This window comes from Labrus bergylta, chromosome 15 (assembly GCF_963930695.1).
Source record: "Labrus bergylta chromosome 15, fLabBer1.1, whole genome shotgun sequence".
NCBI classification, from domain to species: Eukaryota; Metazoa; Chordata; class Actinopteri; order Labriformes; family Labridae; genus Labrus; species Labrus bergylta.
In genome coordinates, this window is record NC_089209.1 from 14,910,091 (window position 1) to 14,932,989 (window position 22,899).

The 22,899-nt window shown below is 39.7% G+C and overlaps 3 protein-coding genes and 3 non-coding genes across 16 annotated transcripts in view; 5 read left to right on the forward strand and 1 right to left on the reverse strand.

Annotated features, from left to right (window-relative positions):
• Window positions 1-177: 177 nt before the first annotated feature.
• zgc:153284 (uncharacterized protein LOC751696 homolog) lies at window positions 178-2,326 on the forward strand. Of its 2 annotated transcripts, none has more exons than XM_020638887.3 (3): window positions 178-269; window positions 852-1,019; window positions 2,043-2,326. In XM_020638887.3, exons 2-3 carry the CDS (start codon window positions 852-854, stop codon window positions 2,103-2,105), a joined length of 231 nt encoding a protein of 76 aa, XP_020494543.1. In that variant the 5' UTR covers window positions 178-269; the 3' UTR covers window positions 2,106-2,326. The 2 variants fall into 2 exon arrangements, with proteins under 2 accessions (XP_020494543.1, XP_020494542.2); XM_020638886.3 differs by lacking the exon at window positions 178-269 and adding an exon at window positions 304-591.
• A 1,380-nt stretch (window positions 2,327-3,706) lies between these two features.
• rps12 (ribosomal protein S12) lies at window positions 3,707-7,192 on the forward strand. Its single transcript, XM_020638838.3, has 6 exons — window positions 3,707-3,809; window positions 3,934-3,980; window positions 5,278-5,394; window positions 5,600-5,702; window positions 6,024-6,125; window positions 7,105-7,192. The coding sequence occupies exons 2-6, from the start codon at window positions 3,967-3,969 to the stop codon at window positions 7,165-7,167; spliced, it is 399 nt and encodes a 132-aa protein (XP_020494494.1). The 5' UTR covers window positions 3,707-3,809; window positions 3,934-3,966; the 3' UTR covers window positions 7,168-7,192.
• LOC114920483 (small nucleolar RNA SNORD101) lies at window positions 5,114-5,189 on the forward strand. The gene has a single exon (XR_003808804.1). It is a non-coding gene; the product is annotated as a small nucleolar RNA SNORD101 (small nucleolar RNA).
• Window positions 5,447-5,530, forward strand: LOC114920485 (small nucleolar RNA SNORD100). Its single transcript, XR_003808806.1, has one exon. It is a non-coding gene; the product is annotated as a small nucleolar RNA SNORD100 (small nucleolar RNA).
• LOC114920484 (small nucleolar RNA SNORD100) lies at window positions 5,825-5,907 on the forward strand. The gene has a single exon (XR_003808805.1). It is a non-coding gene; the product is annotated as a small nucleolar RNA SNORD100 (small nucleolar RNA).
• A 963-nt stretch (window positions 7,193-8,155) lies between the features above and the next one.
• The window catches only part of eya4 (EYA transcriptional coactivator and phosphatase 4), a 44,068-nt gene continuing 29,324 nt past the window's right edge, over window positions 8,156-22,899 (reverse strand). For 3 of the 10 annotated variants that reach the window (XM_065963538.1, XM_065963542.1, XM_065963541.1), the window contains 16 exons: window positions 21,709-21,792; window positions 21,185-21,262; window positions 20,488-20,554; window positions 20,225-20,367; window positions 19,294-19,437; window positions 19,131-19,213; window positions 17,998-18,172; window positions 16,785-16,921; window positions 16,463-16,546; window positions 12,775-12,864; window positions 12,147-12,205; window positions 11,613-11,773; window positions 10,942-11,056; window positions 10,668-10,789; window positions 9,716-9,816; window positions 8,156-8,829 (listed from right to left, as the gene is read on the reverse strand). In XM_065963538.1, the coding sequence (XP_065819610.1) occupies window positions 8,749-8,829; window positions 9,716-9,816; window positions 10,668-10,789; window positions 10,942-11,056; window positions 11,613-11,773; window positions 12,147-12,205; window positions 12,775-12,864; window positions 16,463-16,546; window positions 16,785-16,921; window positions 17,998-18,172; window positions 19,131-19,213; window positions 19,294-19,437; window positions 20,225-20,367; window positions 20,488-20,554; window positions 21,185-21,262; window positions 21,709-21,792 (1,724 nt within the window). In that variant the 3' untranslated portion in view covers window positions 8,156-8,748. Of the gene's footprint in view, window positions 8,830-9,715; window positions 9,817-9,898; window positions 10,000-10,667; window positions 10,790-10,941; window positions 11,057-11,612; window positions 11,774-12,146; window positions 12,206-12,774; window positions 12,865-16,462; window positions 16,547-16,784; window positions 16,922-17,997; window positions 18,173-19,130; window positions 19,214-19,293; window positions 19,438-20,224; window positions 20,368-20,487; window positions 20,555-21,184; window positions 21,263-21,708; window positions 21,793-22,899 lie in introns of those variants that run through there. The other 7 variants (XM_065963545.1, XM_065963540.1, XM_020638828.3 and 4 more) reach the window with 6 other exon arrangements.

The window sequence follows — 22,899 nt, forward strand, 5'->3', positions numbered from 1 at the left end:
AGAGTGGGAAAGTGAAGAACACATAATGACATATTCTTTTAGAACATTTATCAGGTGGAGCTTTTCACATTTCCAGCAAGGACGAATTCTTATACCAGGATGAATAAAGCTCTTCGAGTCCAAGAACCATTCACCCTCACACTCACATCAACACACAATTCAGAGTTACTAATTAACCTAACCTGTGTTAGTGTTTGTGGGAGGTAAGCCAGCGTATACTGAAGAGACCTTGAATGCACAGGGCCAGAGGGACACTCAAGAACTGAAAGGTACCACTATATTGTACTAATGCTCTTTCACAACATACTGAGGCATGTTATGACTGGAACGGCAGTCAGACAAGTGGGTGTGCCCATGCAGGCAGTCGAGCCGTGTCCAAACCTGCTCACCTTGTCTGCTGCTGTAGTAAACCAGCAGTACATACCTGCATTAAGGATACTGAAACATCTACCGCCTCTCCATTTTTCTCAAACTCTCTTATACTCTCTCTCTATAAACAGGCGTATTTTCTGTCTAAATTACACTTGTATTGTTCAAATAGCAGATATGTCACTCCAAGTGTTTTATGCCAGCGTGAGCGGGAACGTCATGGTAAAGTATATGCTGTTCATTCTTTTCCTTTTGTTTGTTTTGTCTCTTTGCTGGTAAACTGGTCACATCAAAAGGGAAAGTGTGTATCATAAAACCATACTGTCTGTACTTTGTTCACATTGTTTATCTTGTAGCCTTCATAACGCGATAAGAGAATTATATTGCGAGAGAGATTTTGGTATAACTACAAATCACAAGTCTTCACATCAAAGAAATAATCTTGTAGATATAACTGATGATCGACCATCTGTCCCCTAAAGATGAGGAAAAACCAGGAGAGAATCTTCTCTGTCCTGGACTCAAAGAGCATCGAATACGAAAAAGTGGACATCACTCAGGGTTCTGATGCCAAGGATTTAATGAGGAAGAAAGCAGGAGACCCGACTGCATTGGCCCCTCAGATATGCAACGGAGACAACTACTGTGGGGTATGTCTAGCACGATAGCCTGCAGAACAAACGGGGTCATTTGTGTTGACAATGTAACACGCCTTTAAAACAAAGTGGGTTATAATCCAGTGTAAATCATCACAGTTTTGTTTTATATGTCCCAAAGAAAAGAAAAAAACGCTTTGGTAGTCTAGGGCGTCGACTCAGAAATAGAATAAATATTAACAGTATACCATGTCAATAGAAACAAATGCATTAGTGGGCAGCTACATTTTTTTTAAACTTGCTCACACCCTATTCTAGGACGTACACTCCCATTTACATCTCAGTTGTCCCCTTAAGGGATTTCATCAGTTTAGCATTCCAATTTTATTTTGTAATGACTGATTAATTGGAGCTTTGTTCCTGACAGCTTGCACAACAACTTGGAAGAGGTACAAATTGTCTCGGAGTGACATTTATATCATTTTCTCAACAGTAGCGCCAACGCTTTAAAGTGGTTTTGTCAGGCTGAAATATCTCAATAACTTTTTGTCAATACACTTAAGGGATACATTGTTTTGTCTTTGTGCTCATCTGACTTTCACTTTAGTGCTTATAGAGCAAGACAACGCTGAGCTTAGCATCATCGCTCAAGGTAGCAGGGATATGCTCAAATGACCCAATTAGTGCTAGATTTATCAATAAGTTGCATTGTGAATTTTAAAAAAGGAAATAAAATGTATACTTTAATGTTTAAAATGTATACATTTTTGGGCGTCCTCCAAGTGGGCGGCCAAGGTTCAAGTCCGTTGTCTGGCTCCTTTCCTGTCATTCCCCACTCTCTCTCCTGATTTCTTACTCTATCTGTCCTATCTAAATAATAGCACAAAAGCCACCCCCCCCCCCCCCAAAAAAAAAAAGAAGTATAAATGCAAAGTAATCTGACTGCTAACAGTATCAAAATATCAACACTGATTTTATTTCTTCTTTTATAAATATTTATGATAACTGATTCCCTTTCTCTTTCTTTCTGTGTTTTTTCTGCTCTCCCTCAACTGAAACGTTTTGTCTCTCTTTCAGGACATTGATGCTTTTGAGAATGCCATTGAGAACGAACAATTAGAGGAGTTTCTGAAACTCTAAAGATGGAGACCAGCTATGGGGCAACTCACAAGTCACACTCCTATACTCACTGCAATATCTTCATATCAGGTTCATCCTACTCTGAGAAATAATTGAATCTATGAAAGATTATATTAAAATGTTTTTTTTTCCTTTTATTTGATTGAAATTGAATTCATATTTGTTGAATGTTTTTTTTTTTTTTTTTAAAGAAGTAAATGTACGATTTTCAATGAAATCAACATTCTTGTCTAGTCTTCCTTTTAGGTAAATGCATGACAGTTTTTGAATTTGTCATATTCGAGACAGGCTTGTATGTGATGTTCATCTGCAGAGTCAACATGTCCTGTTCACCGTGAAGGGTCATCAAACCTACAAAAATAAAATCACACTTACAGTCAACTGACCATATTTGCCCTCAACACGGTTTGAAATGACCATAGGTTAAATTACAAAATAGTGGGAACACACTAGCACAAAATGTAGAGCACAAACATCTTAAAGAGAGACCAACATGCATTATATAAAAAAAAAATATGAAGGAGAATTGTGAATACTTTTAACAACCTGTTGCTGACAGGACTTTGTACACTGCTCTCTGAAGTAACCTTTATGATATAAACATACATTCAAATATGTTTCATATTTGATATTAAACCCCTAATACCATAGAAGCAAGTGGAATTAAGACAACAAAGACTACAGAGGTTTATTTAAATAATAATCCAAACAAAGCTCATGATGAATTTGTGTCTATTTTTACCAAAACAGCAAAAAAGGAGCAAAACTCGACAGTAAACACGATTCCAGGTGCACGACCGCAACAAGACTAAAAGGAGACAAGAAAGTCAGCACACAAATGTCCTTTTAGTTTCCTTCATCCGGGAAAGAATAAAGCAACACAACAACGGACGCGTTTCAGCACTTAGCCTTCATCAGCGTTAACACCCTATTTCAAACACTATCCCACAGTCAATGCACACTGAGTGTGAATAAATATGAAGACAAGTCCTGGATTACTAAAGGACTAGAACAAGCTTGTGAAAAAAATAATTTACTCAATAAGGAGTTCTTGAAATCTGGAACAATTGGGAGGTAATAAATAAATATACAAAAATAAATTGACATGGCATAATAAGACTTAACAAAAAGGATTATTTTAGCAAACAATTAGAACAGTGTAGAAATTATACATGGAGACATGGAAGGTGCTTAACAATATATTCAAAAAGGTAATTACATAAATGATATGTGTAAAGTGAAATATTTTAAAGGTCTTATTCAGGTGGTTTTATTAGGCCAGAAAACTAAATTCAAAAATATTATTTTAAAACTTTCATAGTTATGTTGTGTTGGGCCTATTTATTTTATGTAAATATTCATGAAGCCTAACAATTTTATGATGAATCAATTAGTGATTGAACACTTTGGATTTCCATGTCCCATGGACACGAAATATGTTTTTAGTAAAAAAAAAAAAAAAAAAAAAAAAAAGAAAAGAAAGAGGAACACTGGAAGTATTTTTCCTTAGAGCAAATGGGAAAGACGCGGCATAAAAATTTAAGAGTAAGAAAGTAAGGAAATGAGCTAGCCAGTCAACAATCACAAACTACAGCAGGCAGTTCACTGGACTACACTTTAAGCAGCGGATGGGGCCTGGCGGTATTAAAGCTATGTCGCAGGCTTATGACGTCCTCTTTATCCGCTGCCCTAGAGGAAGCTTTGGTGTGTTTCCTCAACTCTCCTCACTATCCGTTGGATTTTTCAAACATCTTACTTCGTGAATTCACTATAGTGACATTTTTGTGTTGGATTATAATTCTTGTTTTGTATCTTTTGTTTATTGCAGACCTTTAAGTCCAACATCCATTAATAATCAACGATGGCCGAGGAAGGGTGAGCATGAAGCCTTTACGTGTTAAATGGCTACCTAACAACTTTTCTTTAGCGGGAAAAAAATCCGGTTACGGCGCATTAAAATGTGTTTTGTGAAAAGCGATTTGGTGTGAACTTGCATGTGTTAATATATCTGCTTCTCAAAACGAGTTCTCCTCTCTGGTTATAATTATTTTGTTTATAATCAACTCGTCTGGTAGCTTAGCTTCATCTGGCCTCAGTGTTAGGACATCTGATATCTGCGTTTCCAGCAGCTGCAAGAAATAAGATGATTTCTTGACAAACAATCTAAACATGTTAGGTGTATCATTTTAATCAACATAACTATTTTAAATCATGCTGCAAAGACAACATAAACAGCAATGAGACACTTCAGTAATTGGAGAATAATGTCGTAAAAAATGCTTCAAAAATTGTGATTAACTTTAAACTCTGCAGCTGAATTTATATAAACTCACTTCTTATTAATATTCTGTGGCTAAAAAGTGAAGAAAATATGCAACTATATATTCTATACGAGTGTGTGGTTGATGCTGAAAGAAGTAGAAATATTTAGTATTTAAGTGTCATTGAGTTCTTAACCTCAAAGATTTTAACACATTTCAACCTAAGTGATTTTAAACATCCATGTTTAATAAGCTGTCAGTCTTTCTCACTTGGAGTTATTAATAATATTTAATTTACTTCAATGTCAGTCAGCTTTTAGTGCCTCCTCTGAACAGTTTTGAACTTGTTGTGTTTCTGTGTAGTAGTTTAACTAAAATGTCTTTTGATGTAAAGTCAGCTGTTTGTTGTGCTGAATTGAAGTCTTGGTAGGAAAGAGTTGCAGTACACTCAACACTACATGACTAGAACCAGTGTTTTTTTTTAAATGCATGTGTCCTTAATTAAAATGATCATTGGAACATTATTCAGTAAGTGGCATTACAATATCCACAAGTATGTTGCCCAGGGTGTTTTTCTTTACATGTTTTTTTATAGCTTTACTTCCAGTTATTATTTCAGTATTGTCTACAAAAGAGAATTCAGTTTTAGTTTGCTGCTGCAAGCAATACTTAATTACTCAATATAAGATTTTGCGCTTGTCAACATTAATTTAAATCGGTCTTTCCTTTTCAAGTGAGCTCTCTGGTTTTTGAATGATGACTTTAATTCTTTTGTCGGATACCCCTTCACTCTACAATGAGTGAGATCCATATTCTGACATGCCAGCAGCTCCACTGAAGTCCACTTATTTGTCATGTATGCCTTGATCAAAACTGTAACGGTTTCTTGTATTTTGTGTGTCTATTTGTAGCAGTGCTGCTGGAGGTGTCATGGATGTCAACACCGCTCTCCCTGAAGTGCTCAAGACCGCACTCATCAACGATGGCCTTGCCCGTGGTATCCGGGAGTCCGCCAAAGCCCTGGACAAGTGTGTGAAAACATCTTGCTTTTTTTTTTTGTGTATTTTAGTCGTCAGCAGGTGTATCACTGATGATAATTTGGCTCCCTCTACTGAATTCCCCTGAGGAGAATGCCACTGTTACCCAATTTCTGTCTGAGATGTGCCGTAGAGTTTGTAAATATGAAAGTTATGCGTAGTGCTTCCTGAAGGTAAAGTCTGTGTTCCTCTGCAGGCGTCAGGCTCACCTCTGCGCCCTCGCTGGTAACTGCGACGAGCCCATGTACGTCAAGCTGGTGGAGGCCCTCTGCGCCGAGCATCAGATCAACCTGATCAAGGTAACTGGCCTGCCTAAATTGTTAACTGATTTAGGATCCAATACAAGGATATGTGAAAAGCAACTCGCAATACATGCAAATTGACAAGTAAAATATAAAGATTAAATGGATCCATGTGCTGCTGTATCGATGATGATAATTTGGCTCCCTCTACTGAATACTATGAAGAGACTGCCATTGTTACCCAATTTTTGTCTGAGATACAGCCTTTTATCTGTGGATCAGAGTAGTTTACAAATGTGAATGCAGTTTTAGAGCTGTGTTACATGTGATTTCTTGATTGATTACGCACCTTCAGACGCTTTAATTTTCCTTTTTCAGGTTGATGACAACAAGAAGCTGGGCGAGTGGGTTGGTCTCTGCAAGATTGACCGTGAGGGCAAACCCCGCAAGGTGGTGGGCTGCAGCTGTGTCGTTGTCAAGGTAAATAATGCTGTTATCGTATTCTTATTAAAACTACAGAACTGGACGAGTATTGTTTATTCCTGAACCACAATAGAGAGATGAAACGACTTGTTGGAGTAGAAATGTGACCGCTTGTAACTAGATGTGCCATTCAAGTCCAGGTGCTGTGCTTCGTGCCATGCAGCTGTAGTTGAAAAACACTTGGCCAGATTACAGCCAGGGTACGAGCCCCATCGCCTACCTGTGGTGTTTGGGGTCCCTAAGAATGGCTACACATTGTAACACATCATCATGCAGGGATTGGCAATCTGCTCGATTATTTTCTGAAACTGTCGGGGCGGCTGCCTGCCTAATTTCACAAATCCATGTAGCTTACCTTTGTGTAAAGCTGGTGTAGCTGTATTGTGGGGGGGAAAAAAATGTTCAAGAAATATATCATTACAATGTTTTTAAAGATTGGGTCACAGTTGAAATAAATTCTTCCTCGTCCTGGTGGGGAGATTTGTTTTGCTTAAGTTATGAAAATGTTTTTGAAGAATGGTCTGCCAATGATTCAAGGAAAGAAATCCTCCTTGGTGTTTACAAAGCAGTTTTTCCCCTACTGTTATGTTAGGGGGGAGGCCCTGCCCCCCCCTGAAGCTTAAGTTATTAAAAAAAATATCTATATTATAAGATTTATTTTTTCACTTTTTGTGCCTTTTATTGTAGAGATAGTGGATAGATTTGGGAAGCAGTCATTTAAGGATACCTTTCCGCTAGAACAGGACAGCTGTCATTAAAAGTAACACATGAACACAAAGATTCCTTCCAAGTGTCGGTGTCCATCTTCCTAGGGGAAACACTGCAAACCTTAGAATACATACCTCAATGAATCTCTGTAGACAAACTTTGTTTTGTCACTATAGATTGATCAAACTGATCGCTATTAGACCGGTCTGTATTTTACAGTCTTGATGTCTCTGACATGCCTTTCAATAAAACTCTTCTCTCTCTACAGGATTATGGCAAGGAGTCTCAAGCCAAGGATGTGATTGAGGAATACTTCAAGGGAAAGAAATGAGGTGTCAATAAATTGTGAAAATGAAGCTGTTCTTGTGTTGTCTTCTGCTGTGTCATGAGTTGAGTAAATCAAATGTATTGGTAATCACTGTAAGGGATGGGAATTGCAGGGAGACTAACAGTATGACCCACAATAATACCAAGATACAATCATGATGCAGACTTGTGAATCAAACTGAAAGATACAATTGTCCTGAAAAAGGTGAAGAGCAGGATTCATTTGTTTCAAATCTTTACTTACTTTTGAAGCGGTCTTGCATTATCCCGCCATCATCATCTTCCTTTGACCGGTTGTGAACCTCCTTTAGCCATAAAAACACATTTAAGTATGAGGGTGATGAAGTGGAGACGCATGTCAAATGTGTAGGAGAATCTAGTTATAGTGGCATATTTTATTAAGCTCTGTTTTTATTTTATTTTTTAGCACAAGGGTTGCAGCATTAATAGTTTTATACCCCAACACTTAACCTGTGGTTTCATCAATTAAAATACATTGACTTAAAATCTGTTTACAACAATGTGGAGAAGATACTCAGCATAGCCAAATGCTGAGTGTCTGAGAGACAGTCCTCTTAAGCCTGACTTGTGCTGCTGCCCTCTAGACCAGGTCCTCCTCGTGAAAGACATGTTGATCTCAGGTCAAAAAATATTAAAGGTTAATAAAATACAATGAGGTCCCAACCTGGGGTCTGGCTTTGTCTGCTGAGGTAGTTAAAATTAGATCTGCTCCTATAAACTGAAATGATTGATGGGAACCACTGATGTTATAGACGTTTCTGATGAATGAAATAGCCAATGGTAAACCAGGGAAGACAAGAAGCATGTGGTTTGGATGGGATTATTCCTTTATATCTACATACATAAACATTTCTGAATAAAGAAAAGACATTCAAACACATTAAGGCACAACACATCATGATGCACATTCTCCATCCCCCCACCCAAAATTACAAAAATCCAGAGAACAAAAAAAAAAAAGACACTAAAAGTATAGTTTCCACCTCTTGGACATAATATCTGCCACTGCCCTTTAAGTTTATTGTAAATAATTTACACAAGTTTTGCCACAGACTGCATTGATGTGTCGTGATTATACCATCAGGAAGAAAACACTAAATAAAAAAGCAGCCGTTCTCCTCGCACACGATGCTGCCTGTACAGAGAGGCCTTCATTTTTTTGAAGATCATTTATTCTCCAGAACAAATCAAACGTCCTCCTGGGCCAGGAAGGGTTTCAGCCGTTTTCAGGCTTTTAGTCTGCTACAGCTGCAAGGAGGGTACGTTTTCACAGCGGCCCATTCCCAGCATCAGGACCAAGGTGGGCTGAGTCGGGTAATCATCTCTTTTGCCCTCCCAAAGTCTTTTTCTTCATCTTTCACCTCTACTTTGCTTCTTAAGACCATTCAGAGTTTGTAAATCCAGAGGTTCAAAAAAACAAGACCAAAAGAAGAAAAAAAAAATAAAAAAATCACAAAAACAGTTGCAGTGTATTGTTTGTTCTTAAATAGTTATACAAAAGAAGGGGGCCGCCTGGCTGACCACGTCCAGGGTAACATTGCATGAGTCCATATTGCTAAAGTAGTTACAGGTACTCAAACTCCAGTGCTTGGTGTAGTGCCAGCAGGTCAGAGTGACTGGATATCCTCCAGAAAGGCATGTTGTGCTGCAGAGTGAACAAACACACATTAACACTAAAGTACAGTTTCATGCCGCACACCACCACCTCAAGTCATGCAGGCTACACTACAGGAGATTGCAGCTGCTTGCTTGGCAAAAGCACTGCAAACAAAATCCATGCAATCCTTATGCTTGAAGAAAGAGTTAAACATTTTGTGAAAAAAAATATGCTTTCTGCCGCCGTGCTGAGATCAGCATCAGACAGATGAGAGAGCGGTATAATCCGACTAATCGAACTCAGCAAAGAAGCAAAAAAAACATATTTCTCAAAATGTCATTATTCCATTGACTTTCCCAGCACCCAGCATTAAGAATGAAACCCACATCTGGAAAAAGATGCGGGATATTTATTCACTTTGTGTAAAAATGGAGCGGAACAGTCGTAGTTTTGTGTGTGATACAGCTACTTTTTGTCTTGCAAAAACTACCACACCAAACTGGATACAAACCATCATTGTTGCTCTAGCCAAGATTGTTTAAAGCTTTATCAATGTGTACATTTAAGCAGCCTTTTGTTTGAAAACTTCTCATGTCATGAGATCAGGTTAATTTTCCAAATCATTGAAACTCAGTTCAAAAATGTAGCCGCAGCTTTGCACACAAATTTGGTTTACATTTTTGAGTTAATAGTAGGTGCAAAATGTACATCTCAATCTCACAATTTTAACTCAAACAGAGTTGCGATCAAAAGTTTCTTGCTTCTACTTCAAAATGAAAAAAAAAAAAAAAAAAAAGCAACAGCAAGTAGAACAGGAAAAAAAAGTTAAAGACCAACTCAAAACCTCTACAGCAAAGAAAGACAGGCTTCGACCAATCAGAGCTCACACTGTGAGGAGGAGGCAGGTTCACAGTGAGGTCGAGGGGTCCATTACCTTTTTGGCCGCCTGCTCCTCTTCCACACCGTCACCAACTACAACATACACTACTTTCCTGCCAAACCTTTGCATTATGCGTTCAAAGCAACTCTCTTTTCCTGCAAAAAAAACAAATAAACAGGGGGGAGGAAGGAGGGTCACAAGGTCAGAGGGGTCTTAGTTCAGGAGATGTTTGTTTACCTGGCCAGCCGCATGCTCTTCATCCTTCCCATCGCCAATCACAACATACGTAATGTTAGTGCCAAAGCGGGAGACTATACGCTCAAAACAGCTCTCTTTGCCTGGAGACAAACAAACAGCTTTCACAGGGTTTTTCACTCCTTTCTTTAGGTGGAAATGAAACATGTGAGGAGGACCAGCTGTGTGTGTGTGTGTGTGTGTGTGTGTGTGTGTGTGTGTGTGTGTGTGTGTGTGTGATGAGGAGGGTCAAGTTACACACACCCACTTTGATAATATATAACGTAGACACGATGGTCGCTCAACTGGACAGTAACTGCACATGTACATAACTAACGACACTCAAATGAAATGCTATTTGACTGGTGAATACATTTAGTAATATCGGCACATATCGGCCGTAAAATTAGCCGATACCGATAGTCACTTGATATGCTAATATCGGCCGATCAATCGGTCCGGGCTCTACTACAGACACACCGATGAATATAATAAAGCAAACTGTAACTAAGCACATCCTCTTCTTATTGTTAACGGATTCTGAGCCAAACTAAAGCAAACATTTTCCCATTATAAAGGAACAGGAAATAAGTCACACATGGGTTAGATTAAAAACATCATAACGACTGGTATAATCAACCCAGTATACGCTACTTTTGACCTAGTGGGGAAATTACTATAATTACTTGTACATTATATTACAAACATCCATGTATTATTGTTTAGTAATGGAACATGTGTAAGGTGATGTGTGCGGAGGTTTATGCCATACCTATTTTTGTTGCACTGTAGATGTTCTCGATGGGGAAAACAGATCCCAGACTGTATAAGAGAACTTTAGCCAGCGCTGGTATGAGCTGCGTCGTGGTCACCATCACGTTTACACAGTTACTCCTGGGTGACACAGACACAGAGCATGTTAAGAGGTGCATACATTCATTTCCAATGCATGCCTGAATATGGATGAGGCTTGAATGAATCAGCATTCTGATCCTGTACGTTAACACAGGGGTTTGTAGGAACAGACGTAACACACAAAACGTCACCTGGAGCTGATAATGGACAGGGACTTTAACGCATGGGTCAGCCAGGAGTCGGTCAAAGCCTCCACCTCTGCTCTGAGCTGCAGCCAGGCGTCTCTTTTAGCAGGACCCAGCAGACCTACAACACAGCAGGGCATTAGTGAGCCCTCCTAACATCAGGGATTTAACATACAACGAATAAAACAGGCAAGGTAAAGACTAAATATTGTCATGCTAATGTTGGGATTTCAATGAAATTTCAAACATTTGATTTGATGTTATCCAAACAGGAAAACATCCCAAGGAAATGTTTGCCTAATAGTTACTTGGCTTTCAAAAATGAAGGCCTGATTTGGGAGTTTGAATGTCCTACAGTTTATTTACTGTTTCATCATAGCTTTCAATCCAGTTAAGTTAAAGGCATGAGGACACTAAATAGGTTTATGGCCTAATTAAAATAACTTCTAGATCTAGAATTGTCAAAAATGATTGGTCGATCCTGCTGCAGCTTGCTCTTATTGAAATCTAATCGACATAATAACACATCTGTAGCCCCTGCCCAGCCTCATAGACCAATTAAAACAAGCTTGTTCCCTTGTTTAATTCTTCTTGAATGAAAGACAAAACTTGACAAGCACAACTGAACAAATCATCCCACTCTTTGTTTCCAGTTAACAGCCGTCACATTGGCTTACCCCCCACATTGTTTTTGTACGTGCTATACAACTCTTTGACTCGTCTGTAGCGGAAGGCCAGCTTCCTCATCCAGTCGACCCCGCCGCGGACGCCCGTAGCCAGGCACAGGTTGGCGCTGGTTGCAGCTGCATGGAAGCCATCAGTTGCAAAACTGTAAGTACTGTCAATAATAATGATATGTTTTATTTTTTTAAATATGCTCTGGTAAAACAAAGAAATCAAATAGTTATTTTTTTTTTTTATTATCCAGTACCAGAAACATAACTGCAAGGATGTATTTGTAAGATTAAGAATAATTATCACCTTCAAAATGAAAAGTTAAATATACATTACAGTTTTACAATATGCATTTCCATGTTTTTTTTTATATATATTATATATATATATTATATTAATGTATTAAATACCCTGTAAAAATCTATGGTCAACAAACATGTTTATTGGAAATGTATTAGCCTTAAAACATCAACATTTACTTTCTCACATCAACAGTTCACACTATAATAACTTCATATAAATTGTTAAATCCTCACCCTAAGTCCTGGCCATTGTCGTCAGATGAAACATCATCGATATGTACCTGGTCACACTCCTAATCCACACACGCACACGCGCACACACACACACACACACACACACACAAATCAAAGGTACAATAAAAATAAACTTCACTGATTCTACGCGATGAAATGTAACAACAGCAGATGTAAAACAAGACATCACTTAGTAGTGAATGCTGTACCCATATAATTAACATTCACTTTCTTATTTCTTATCTAAATGAAACAAAAAAACCTTCTCGAACTTCTAAAAACAGAAAGTTGGTAGCTCTTTCAATAAGTAGTGTATAGTTAGAATTTCCACCACTAGAGGGCAGTAGTACTTTGTAAATGAATAACAGCTTTGCTCAAGACACTTTGAAAGGTCTTTGTTGAGTTTTCTGTTCTGTGACTGACTGCTGGGATCGGCTCCAGAACTAACCCAGACCCCGAACAGGATAAGTGGTATAGTAGATAGATAGTTACGTTTTCGGCAAGAATTAAACTGTAGCTTTTTAAAATAGAACATTTCACGTGTGTGTTTTTGTGTGTGTGTGTGTGTGTGTGTGTGTGTGTGTGTGTGTGTGTGTGTGTGTGTGTGTGTGTCTGATCTGTGTCTCACCTCCAGGTCATTAAAGAATAAGTGTGTGTCAGCCAAGTTGAAGATCATCTCCTCCATCCTCAGACCCAGCGTTACTGCCATAGGAGGGTCCTGACGGAAGAAGATGACATCATCGTTACCGTCATGACATCACAGCTATAACAGGTCATTTTCATGAACTACCTCCCAATTGATTTGCTTCCCTGTGTACCCCTCACCCTTCCCCCAATAAATCATTTCAGCTTTTCCCATTCTGTAGGATTTCAGCTCTTCAGCAGTTTGGGGTCTCTGATGTTTGGTATGTAAGTTTCATAATGCACCATATATTTCAATGGGTGACAAGTCATGACTGCGGGCAGGCCAGTAAAGCGCCATGCAACCCCATCCCATCACAGATTCCAGCTTTTGAACTGAGCCCTGATAACAACAAGCCAGTGGGTCCCTCCCCTTTTTACCCCGGAGGACGGGGTGTATATTATTTCTAAACAGAATTACAATTTTGCCTCGTCAGACCTCAGGACAGTTTTCCTTTTCGCCTCAGCCCTCTTACAATATCATTGAAAGATTCACTGAATCTCTTACTAATATTATATACTTCAGATGATGTAATGCCCAGATTCTTTACAATTTTACATTGAGAAACATTTTCTTGAGCTGTGACACTTTGGAGAACCCTTCTCCCACTCCTTACTACAGATGGACTCATCCTTTTTTGGACACTCTTTTTAGACCCAATTATGTCACTTCTCTGTTGCCAGTTTGCTTTATCAACTGTGATATATCCCATCAGGATTTTTTAAAACCATTTCACAACATTAAGTCTTTTATTGCCAATGTCCCAACTTCTTTGAAAGGTGTTGTCGGCATTATATTCAAATTGGGCATATATTGTTTCCACATTTGATATCCTGTCTTTGTTCTGTTGTTAATTAAATATTTCAATACTTTATCATCATATTCTGTTTTTATTTTCATTTGTACACAACGTCACAGTTTTTTTTAAATTTGGGGTCGTACATCCCTTTTACTTCTCCCCCCCCACAAATGCCCATTGGTACGCTCCACTCATCAGAACAGATGCTGACAGACAGGTTGCACTTGTTCAGTCCCATCAACATATCAACATTCCTCATGCTTGGTATTGGTGGGTGTTTGGGAGGGGTGTGTGTGTGTGTGTGTGTGTGTGTGTGTGTGTGTGTGTGTGTGTGTGTGTGTGTGTGTGTGTGTGTGTGTGTGTGTGTGTGTGTGTGTGTGTGTGTGTGTGTGTGTGTGTGTGTGTGTGTGTGTGTGTGTGTGTGTGTGTGTATTACAGAGAGTGTGTAACCTCAAAGAGAGACGCTTGGAGTGTATGTGGTATGTGAATGGTTTGTGCGTATGTGTGTGTGATTTTGTGCGTGTGTGTGTATTTGTGCTGCCAGCCAAGGGCTCAGCTGCAAAAACCATCATCTGTGATAGGTCAGAGAGGGATGACAGCTAGCCGCGCGATCCGCTGACACCGTCAGGCAACCAGAATAGATAGAAAGTAAGAGGAAGGAGAGTGACAGTGAGCGAGCAAGGCAGAGAGAGAGAGAGAGAGAGAGAGAGAGAGAGAGAGAGAGAGCATTAGCATTCCTCAGTGAGAAAAAGCTAAGATCAGAGTGAACGCTCCATAATATTCCCTAAAACTTAAAAAGAACTAAAAACGATACAAGCAATTTCTTCTCTCTTAAACTCTTCTCCTGCCTCCCTGTCCATCACAGAGACCGGACCGTTTGTCTGTCAGGTAATGACATCCAGAGGAGGATTATGAACATCAGTATGACCTGAAACTTATTCATTCTCTTAGCTTAGTTTTATTTGGATCTGCTTTAAGCTCCAAAAAAGGCTGATGTGGCTTTTTTATATATCATATTTGACCAAACATGTTAATCAATCACAGATGATACCAAATATCTAAATAAAAAGCCTGAACCAATTCAACTCCTACATATCATTTACGAGCTGATGATATGGTGATCATTACAATAACAGGTGAGTATCCCTGTGAAACAGATTTGTATAATCAATAAAAAGAGGGAACATCATATAAAAGAGATAAACCCTCAGACATGTATAACAGCCGTACCTTGGTCTCGTGGTTGCTATGTCAACATTGTAAACACTATTTTTGGCGAGGTGTGAACAGAAACAGCTGCCACTGTATTTATCGAGGGCATCAGTGGCAGATGAGGTGAAAAAAAAATGCTTGTAAAATTATTTCGAGGCAGATATTCTAACACTCGTCTTATCTTGTAATCGGTCAGATTACACAAACCTACTCGACCTGAGATTACCCCCAAAAATATTCTATTAGGAAAAAAAGGAAAGGAAATGTAACAAGAGCATTTAGCAAAATATTAGTCATTATTTGTTTGAAAAGAAAAAGAAGTAATCATTTCTTAACTTAATTTGGAGTATTATTGTATGTTAAGTGTTTCTTGTTACTGTTAAGACAAACCAACCAAAAAGGCTGACTGCGTTCTCGTTTTCATACACAGAGAAATTTACAACTCAGCAGGGCCTTTCTTATGGCCATTAAATACTGATTGCCAAACATTAAATTCCACGACTGCTGCTCAAATAGGAAGTACATCAGTGCCCACAAACCCGATCTGTAAAACGCCTGGGCTTACAGCGGTGTGTGTGTGTGTGTGTGTGTGTGCAGTGCCAGCTCTTGTTCCACTGCCAAACAAGAATATCAGAATGGACTCTGCAGGCTGCAGAGTGCGATGCAGAGCACGTACAAGGCAGGCTGGTGGTGCCCACAGGAAACGACATCACTTAATAAAAATCTGTGGCCTTGGCCACATATGATTATCTCAGATCAGAGCCAAGAGCTATTAAACAAAGGGAACTATAAACTGTGTGGCTGTTATGTGAGAAGGACCACCATATACGTCAAAAATACAGATTGGAATAAACATCAGTCTTTGTGTGGAATGATGCGATTTAAATGTGATTCACTAATATAATAATAGCATGAGCTATTTTTTTTGTGTAGTATATTGAAAGACACCTTTAGACATGTGGTCGTCTATATAAATGGACCATACCATTGCTGGTGCTGTTTGATGTAAAGTAGATACAGATATCCACAAAAACCGAGCTTGTGTGAATGGTAAGGTCCATGTGAGTTTTATATTTAATATTCAAATTATAAAAAACAGTTCAACTTAGTCATCATGCCATTTTAAATCAAGACGATCTTGTGCTGAAATTTGAATGAATAGAACATTTCCTTCTTATGTTTTAATTTGTGTCTAATTGTTGCACATTTGAATGAAATAATATTTTCTCAATAATGAATAAATATGTTACTGATCTAACATAGAGCTCAGGTAAAATACTTTTTCTTTTCCATCCTGAATGGTGTCTGCAGCTCTACTACTTCTACCTGATCACAGTTTCCTAGATGAAGCCTGTCAGACAACAAGTCAGGGCGAAAATAATCCACCGACAGTTACACTGAAGCAATACTCATGTGGATTATTCATAACACAATGCCTTGTTTATCTTTCCATCGTTTGGCAGATCTGGCTTTTTTTTTTCAATTTATTTTAAGCTCCAACAGGATCTTAAGATTCATCACCCTCCATTTAATCAAAACCAGACCGTTCTCTTCCTCTAGTCTGTCGCCTGACTTAAAACACCATAAAGACAAACAACCAGTGAAGGCAGAATGATAATATACCTTTCCATATTTCTGTGCGTACGAGCCAGTGAGCAGTGAATGGAAGACGATGATCGTCTCGTCCAGGTCCCACACAAACACCCTCTGGAGGGGGGAAAAAAAGGGGATCAATGAGAAACACTAGCATGTTCATCTTTTTTTGTGCTCACAAAATGGACAGAGGTATGTGTGTTCCTGCTCTTTGAGCCTCCTCTCTGCTCTAGTTTTGAGACTCCAGCAGCGAGCAGAGGGGATGAAGATCAAAGAGAATAACACATATCCATTGAGATTTGAATTGATTATCAGAGTGTGCTCTGTCAGCGGGGGCTTTCCTGGTCCTTACCTCCAGGTCACTATCAGGTGGAGGGGACGGGTTGTTCTTGCGACCCCTGCCTCGAGACTTGGATCCCCCGCTCCTGCAGGCCCGGTCGTCCAGCTCTTTGATGGGCGTGGAGGGGCTCTGTACTGTGTCAAAGTCCCCTGAGAGTGCATCCAAGCAGAAGATTTTTTTTAAACATTTGAAGTTAAAAAAAAAAAAAAGAATGAAATATTGGTCTCAAAATATATTTTCTGCATTAGGGCATCAGTAATGACGTGGTCTGAGCCGCTCCCACAGGTGCTGTGGAGTTATGTTCACCTCAGGAAAAGCGATCACTCAAAACTTTGCACAATAATAAGCCATCTTGTCAGGTTTAATAAGTCATGGTAATTGGCACTGCAGATCAACTGAAACACTACCAATCATATCAACAAAGGTACCCCTGGTTTTCTGAAAGATTCATGATAACGCACCATGTCAGGATTTAATAGAGGAGCCGTGAAATAAATTAGAGAAAGTTAGGAAATCTGATGCTTCTCACAAAGATACTGTACATACAGAGTTCTACAGGAGCAGACACACACACACGCACGCACACACACGCACACGCACACACGCGCGCACACACACACTCTTAATGCCATATGCTCCCACTGCTGTGTGGTAACTAGAACCAGACGCTAAGCTTCAGCTCGCATATTGTTATGTCTCAATCAGGCAGCGAGTAGAGGGGGGAGGATGAGAACACAAAAAGACACAAAGAGCATGTGAGTGGCAAAACAAGGAAGATACCAAGAGAAGAGAAAGACGACATAAAAAAGAGAAAAGCAATGACAGCGAAAGTGTCAGCGACAATCACAAGTAACTTTGATCAGGCTTCCTGTACGACAGCCAATATAAAGTAAAAATATGTGTACAGAGAGAGAGACGGGGGGGGGGGGGCATATTTCTATGCATGTTTGGCGGATGTCAGCCCTTTATGATATCTTTGACATTTTATCAAAAGTGCTATATTAACATAACTTCCGTCTAATCAAAGCTCATATGCTATTAATGGAAACATGGGCCAATTCTCCCACTTGCAAGTGCAAAGCCAGGTAACTATGGCAACAGTCCAAAGTTACTTCCTGTGCTTCATCATGGCTGAAAAAGAGTTCTGAACTCAGTTAAAATAGATGAAACCATGAGAGATTTGAGTTGTTTTTTTTTTTTTTTTTTTTTTTTTTTTAACACGTACCTGGGTGGAGTTCAGCAGCCTGTCCGGTCATGGCCGGAGCTGGATCTTGCAGCTGGTAGGCTGCTGTGGAACCTGTGCCGTCCACACTGTTTGAGGTCATATAAGTCCCATAAGTGGAGGCGGAATAATACTGGGCGTACTGGTTTTGGCCGAACGTCGTATATGAGGGATATTCCTGCAAAACAAACAAACAGATGATTAGCACACAGTGTAAAAAGCAGAGGCAAAAAGACTGAAAACAAAAGGGAAGAATTGAGATGCTTCACTTTCCTGGAAAGATTCAAAGTGACTTTTTGAAGACATTTTACAAGAGTTCCCTCTCATTTCTTTATTCTTTTATTCCCTCAATTCTGTATTTTATACCTCAGAAACAATTAAAGCCTTGTGTCTCTGCTTTTTAACTGACCCAGTGGAGATGGGGGCTTTTACGAGTCCGCTCTCTAAACCTGTCACTACTTCCATCTCTAGAAGTCCTTGTAAACTGCAGCACACCACATGAATGCACTAACACACTCGGTCGGTCGCATACACACAAAGACTGAAAACACAAAGACTCGCCGTGCATCCGTCCCGCTCTCCCTTTCTGTCTTTTCTATTAAAATCATACTCACTCATACACACACTTTATTCCCCTTAATCCACCCACACAAGCCACACTTCGACTTTCTTCCTGTAAACAGCCTACATCTATCACAGCAGGACATTCAGATCCCCTTTAAGTGTTTTAATACCGCAATACAATTCATCATAAAGAGAGTTTTTCTGAACACAACACTCTTTCACAAAGACTAATCATCTGTGTCTCTACTGTCTCTGGTGTAACGTCAGGGTCTTATGAGATTTTATTTTTTGAAGCAGCTCTGGAAGAGGAAAAGTGTGTGGGAGTGACTGTAAAACCACTTCTGCTCTCAAACACTATCACAAAACCAACCACATTAAACGGTCTTGTTTAGTTTGAACGGGCATAAATAAGTGAATTCACTTGGTCACTCCGAGAGAATGTACAGCGTGGTTCATCTGAAGATATTTCTTATAGCCTGGGAAAATATATGTTACTTCCAGTTAAACTATACCAGCGGTCCAGGTTTAAGCAGAGGGTCCCCCCAGTATACAGACTGTAATAAGGTACTTACCTGCTGTGTGGCAGTGTAGTTGGCGGGGTTGGACACTGAGTTGTTGGTGGCGTAGAGGCCTGAGGAAGGAGTGAAACTGGAACCTTGGGACACAAAGAGGAAGAGGAATCAGGAGACAGAAGAGTTATTCTCAGTCAGAGTTTATAATAGTGAGGATACTAACCTGGCATCTGGTAGGGCGAGTACGCAGTTTGTCCGGGCTGAGGTGTGGTGAAGCCTGGGCTGTAGCTGAGGCCCGTCTGCAGAGGAGACTGACTCTGAGCCAGGCCGCTCTCTGTCTTAATGCCCGGCAGCATTACGCCCAGGTCTGACACAAGACAGAAAAAAAAATAATAATCACCAACATTTCAATGTGTTACAGCTTCAAAAAACTTTATATGTTTAATAAACTAATTTAATAAAATAAAATATTTTCCATAACAAAGGTCCATAAAGAGTTATACATTTGACCTTCAAAATAAGCTAGGATTCAATTTAAAAAAAAAAAAGACACTACTTACACATGTATAAGACAAAAAAAAAACAAATAAGCTAAGAGGCACTGCTTTCCACAGGGGGCGCCAAAATCAACACAGTTGAAATGACCTCACAAGAGCTTTAAGTTGGTTTAAACTGAAAGAATCGACATCCCTACGGACTGTTCAACACCTTGAGGTCCTCTGACTACAAGTATATGTTCTTGCTTTTTATAAAGCCAATAACATAAAATTGAAAAATAATCGTGTTTCTATAAATTACGATGCATATTTTCCCTGTGGATTCAGTGTTGGGGTAATTTATTATTACATAACATTCATATTCTATTTTTAAAAAAAAGTCGATTGCCTGGATTTTTAGAGATGCCTTTTTGGAGTTAAGTATCACCTGGACACTTTTTATCAGTGTGGATTATAGAAAGCCTCTGCTGCTCAAATGTGTGAGTCAGTGTCACCGTGTGTGTGTGTGTGTGTGTGTGTGTGTGTGTGTGTGTGTGTGTGTGTGTGTGTGTGTGTGTGTGTGTGTGTGTGTGTGTGTGTGTGTGTGTGTGTGTGTGTGTGTGTGTGTGTGTGTGTGTGTGTGTGTGTGTGTGTGTGTGTGTGTGTGTTTAGTGTTACCATAGGTGGACAGACCATACGCCTGTCCTGTCTGGGAGTACGCCGTGTAGACGGTGGACTGCTGCATGCTGCCAAACTGGGGCTGACCGGCGTATGTGGGCATGGGAGGAGCTGCCGGTGTGGAGAGGATGTGAGGGTATGGCCTGCGATGGGAGATACGTATATGACAGGTGATGATACAAAATGATTGGAACAGTTCTACATATGAGGATTCTCGGAAAGCAGTCTTTTGTTTTGTAAAAAAAAAAAAAAATCTGACTTACTTGGACGGGTAGAGCGGAGGGGAGTACTGGCTGGCCGAACGAGGGCTGTATCCACTGCTGGTGATGACTAAAGACAGCACAATAATAAAAAAAAAACAAAAAAAAACAACAAAGCTTAGTTATAAATGATGTCAACTCAAATCTTCCACCTCCTTCACGTGTAACAAAACTGAGCAGCTTAATTCAAGGCCTCTTCATGTTTAAGTAGAAATGCTGCTACAGTGAACCTAATTTGTAGCTATTTGAATGGAGGCGAGCCAACTTCTCCCCCTTGCAGCAGGCCTCTTAGTAAAACACAATGTCTGTTTGTGGTCATTGAGATGTCAGAGCTCAACACTGACAAACCGCCCGCTGCTTCTAAACCTTCCCTGTGTGCGTTGCCTAATGGTTTTGTGTGTCAGTGTGTGCACGTTTGAAAGGGGCACAGGGGGTCATCTGTGTGTGTGTGAGTGTAAAAAAAGACAAGTGTAAAAATGTCTCTCCCTCGCTCTCACCCCTCTGCCAGCCTTTTGATGACGCAATCCAAGGACAGGCAATGCTTCATGGGATTTAAGCTTTCAGCGGGGCCTACTGCTCAGCTGAAATAGATGGTGTTGTTTGTGAGTGTGTGTGTGTGGGAGTTACACAGACATTTGTGTTTCTTTTCCCGTCCAGATGTACATGAGAGCCACTCTTTGTGTGAGGAGATGTGTGTTACCTGAGCCTGTGTATGTGTCCAATACTGTGTCGCCTGTTGTGGTGACTGTGTCGCTGCTGTTCATAGGCTCTGATTTCACTAAAAGGAGATGGAAAATGTCAGTGTTAGCAGTGGGCAGTAAGAGAGTATCACCACACACTCAAAAAGAAAATCCTATTCAGTAAAGAGCAGAAAACTACCATGCAGTCTGAGTATGGGAACAAATGTTGCATGCAGGTTTCCCGCTATAACTGATTTTTTTTTTTTTTTTTTTAAGTCAGCAAAATCCCAAGGGTCCTCCTTGGATTTTTTTTTTTGGTTTGTTTTTTCCCAAATTGTTGACTGGCTCCACAAACACTGGGATAAAATTGCATTCAAAGAGAAAACTGCACAGCACATCAAAGTCACTGCAACTCTAGCACAAAAAAAAAAAAAACCCATCCGATCTAGGATCAGCCCAAACTATAGAAACTCATTCTTTTTTTTCAGTTAAGGGAACACTGTAAGGTTTCTGGCCTTAGTTTCACACACATGCATCTCTGTACCATAGTCCTTGGAGCCCGGGGCAGGAGGCGGGCTGCTGCAGCCCAACAGCCAATCAGCCGTGTTTAAAACTGTCATGTTTTCACCTGAAGGGGTGCAAGGTGGGAGGTTGGTGAGGATAGAATGCACTGAGAATCAAACACCATTCTCAGGTTTGTAATTCATGGTGTTGATCTTTTTTTTTTCTTCTTTAAAGCAGACTTGTTTTACTTTGATGAAAAAGGTTGATATATGGCTTAAAAATAATTTAAAAAAATGTTTCACACTGAACTCAATTTACGAGTTAAATCATTTTTTTTTTTTAATCTTATCGTCGTTTCCCTCGTTACATAACCAGGGGACATTGGCATTCATGTAGAGACAAAGCTTTTGGTCATCTGATAATTTTTTTTTTTTTTTAGTATTTACTCTCTGTTATGCTCTCCACCAACTTCTGAGGGGAATATCTGTGTCCTTGAGCAGCTAACTGCTATGTTCATTACCTACTCTCTAACTTTAAACTGCTGCTCTTGGTGTGGGGCAGGTAGCTTTCAGTGAGCTGAGAGTGAAGTGAAACAGGAAGTAAAGCAGGGACTTCAGTGGCTCAAATAGAATACACACTAGATTTCATCAAACTTTCTTGCCATATCCTTCCTCAATATAAAAACAGATATATAATAACGTTTTTAAAAGTGATGTTAGAGTAGTGTCCATGATTATTATTTCAAACACATAAAAAGAAACGTAGAAAGAAGTCGACCTGTCAACCACTTAAACATCCCACATTATGTTTTTCAGTTACTTTTGTTGTTTTCTCTCCATATAATTCAAAGTCATCATCAGTGAACATCTGAAAACTCCATTAAGCCAGGACAACTTCATTAGCTCCCTCGGGCAGCAATACAACTCATCTGACAAGCCTTAATGAAGACAAACGAGTTGCTATGGAGATGGCCCGTGGGCCTGAGCGCCGACTGATGTCAGGTGAGGGGAATGCTGGGTATGTAGTTTGTTTTGGCTGTGAGCGTGTAGTCCCGGCTCTGCCTGCTTTAACCATTAAATGTGAGCTCATCAGAGATGATTTCATGTGCACTAATATGGTCTGAATTCTCCGCTAAGTCCAGTCTGAGCCCGGCTGTTTCTGTGACTGTGTGAGTGTCCACACATCAGTGTGACTACATTTCCATTACATTTCTATTAAAAAAGTGGGTTCC

Bases quoted from the DNA above. Each gene is read 5' to 3' on its own strand.
- zgc:153284 (XM_020638886.3), top strand. From the start codon at position 319: ATGACTGGAACGGCAGTCAGACAAGTGGGTGTGCCCATGCAGGCAGTC. The intron at 592-851 runs GTAAAGTATATG...TGTCCCCTAAAG, and splicing joins GCGTGAGCGGGAACGTCATG to ATGAGGAAAAACCAGGAGAG. The intron at 1,020-2,042 runs GTATGTCTAGCA...TCTCTCTTTCAG, and splicing joins ACGGAGACAACTACTGTGGG to GACATTGATGCTTTTGAGAA.
- rps12 (XM_020638838.3), top strand. The intron at 5,395-5,599 runs GTGTGTGAAAAC...GTTCCTCTGCAG, and splicing joins TCCGCCAAAGCCCTGGACAA to GCGTCAGGCTCACCTCTGCG. The intron at 5,703-6,023 runs GTAACTGGCCTG...TTCCTTTTTCAG, and splicing joins ATCAGATCAACCTGATCAAG to GTTGATGACAACAAGAAGCT.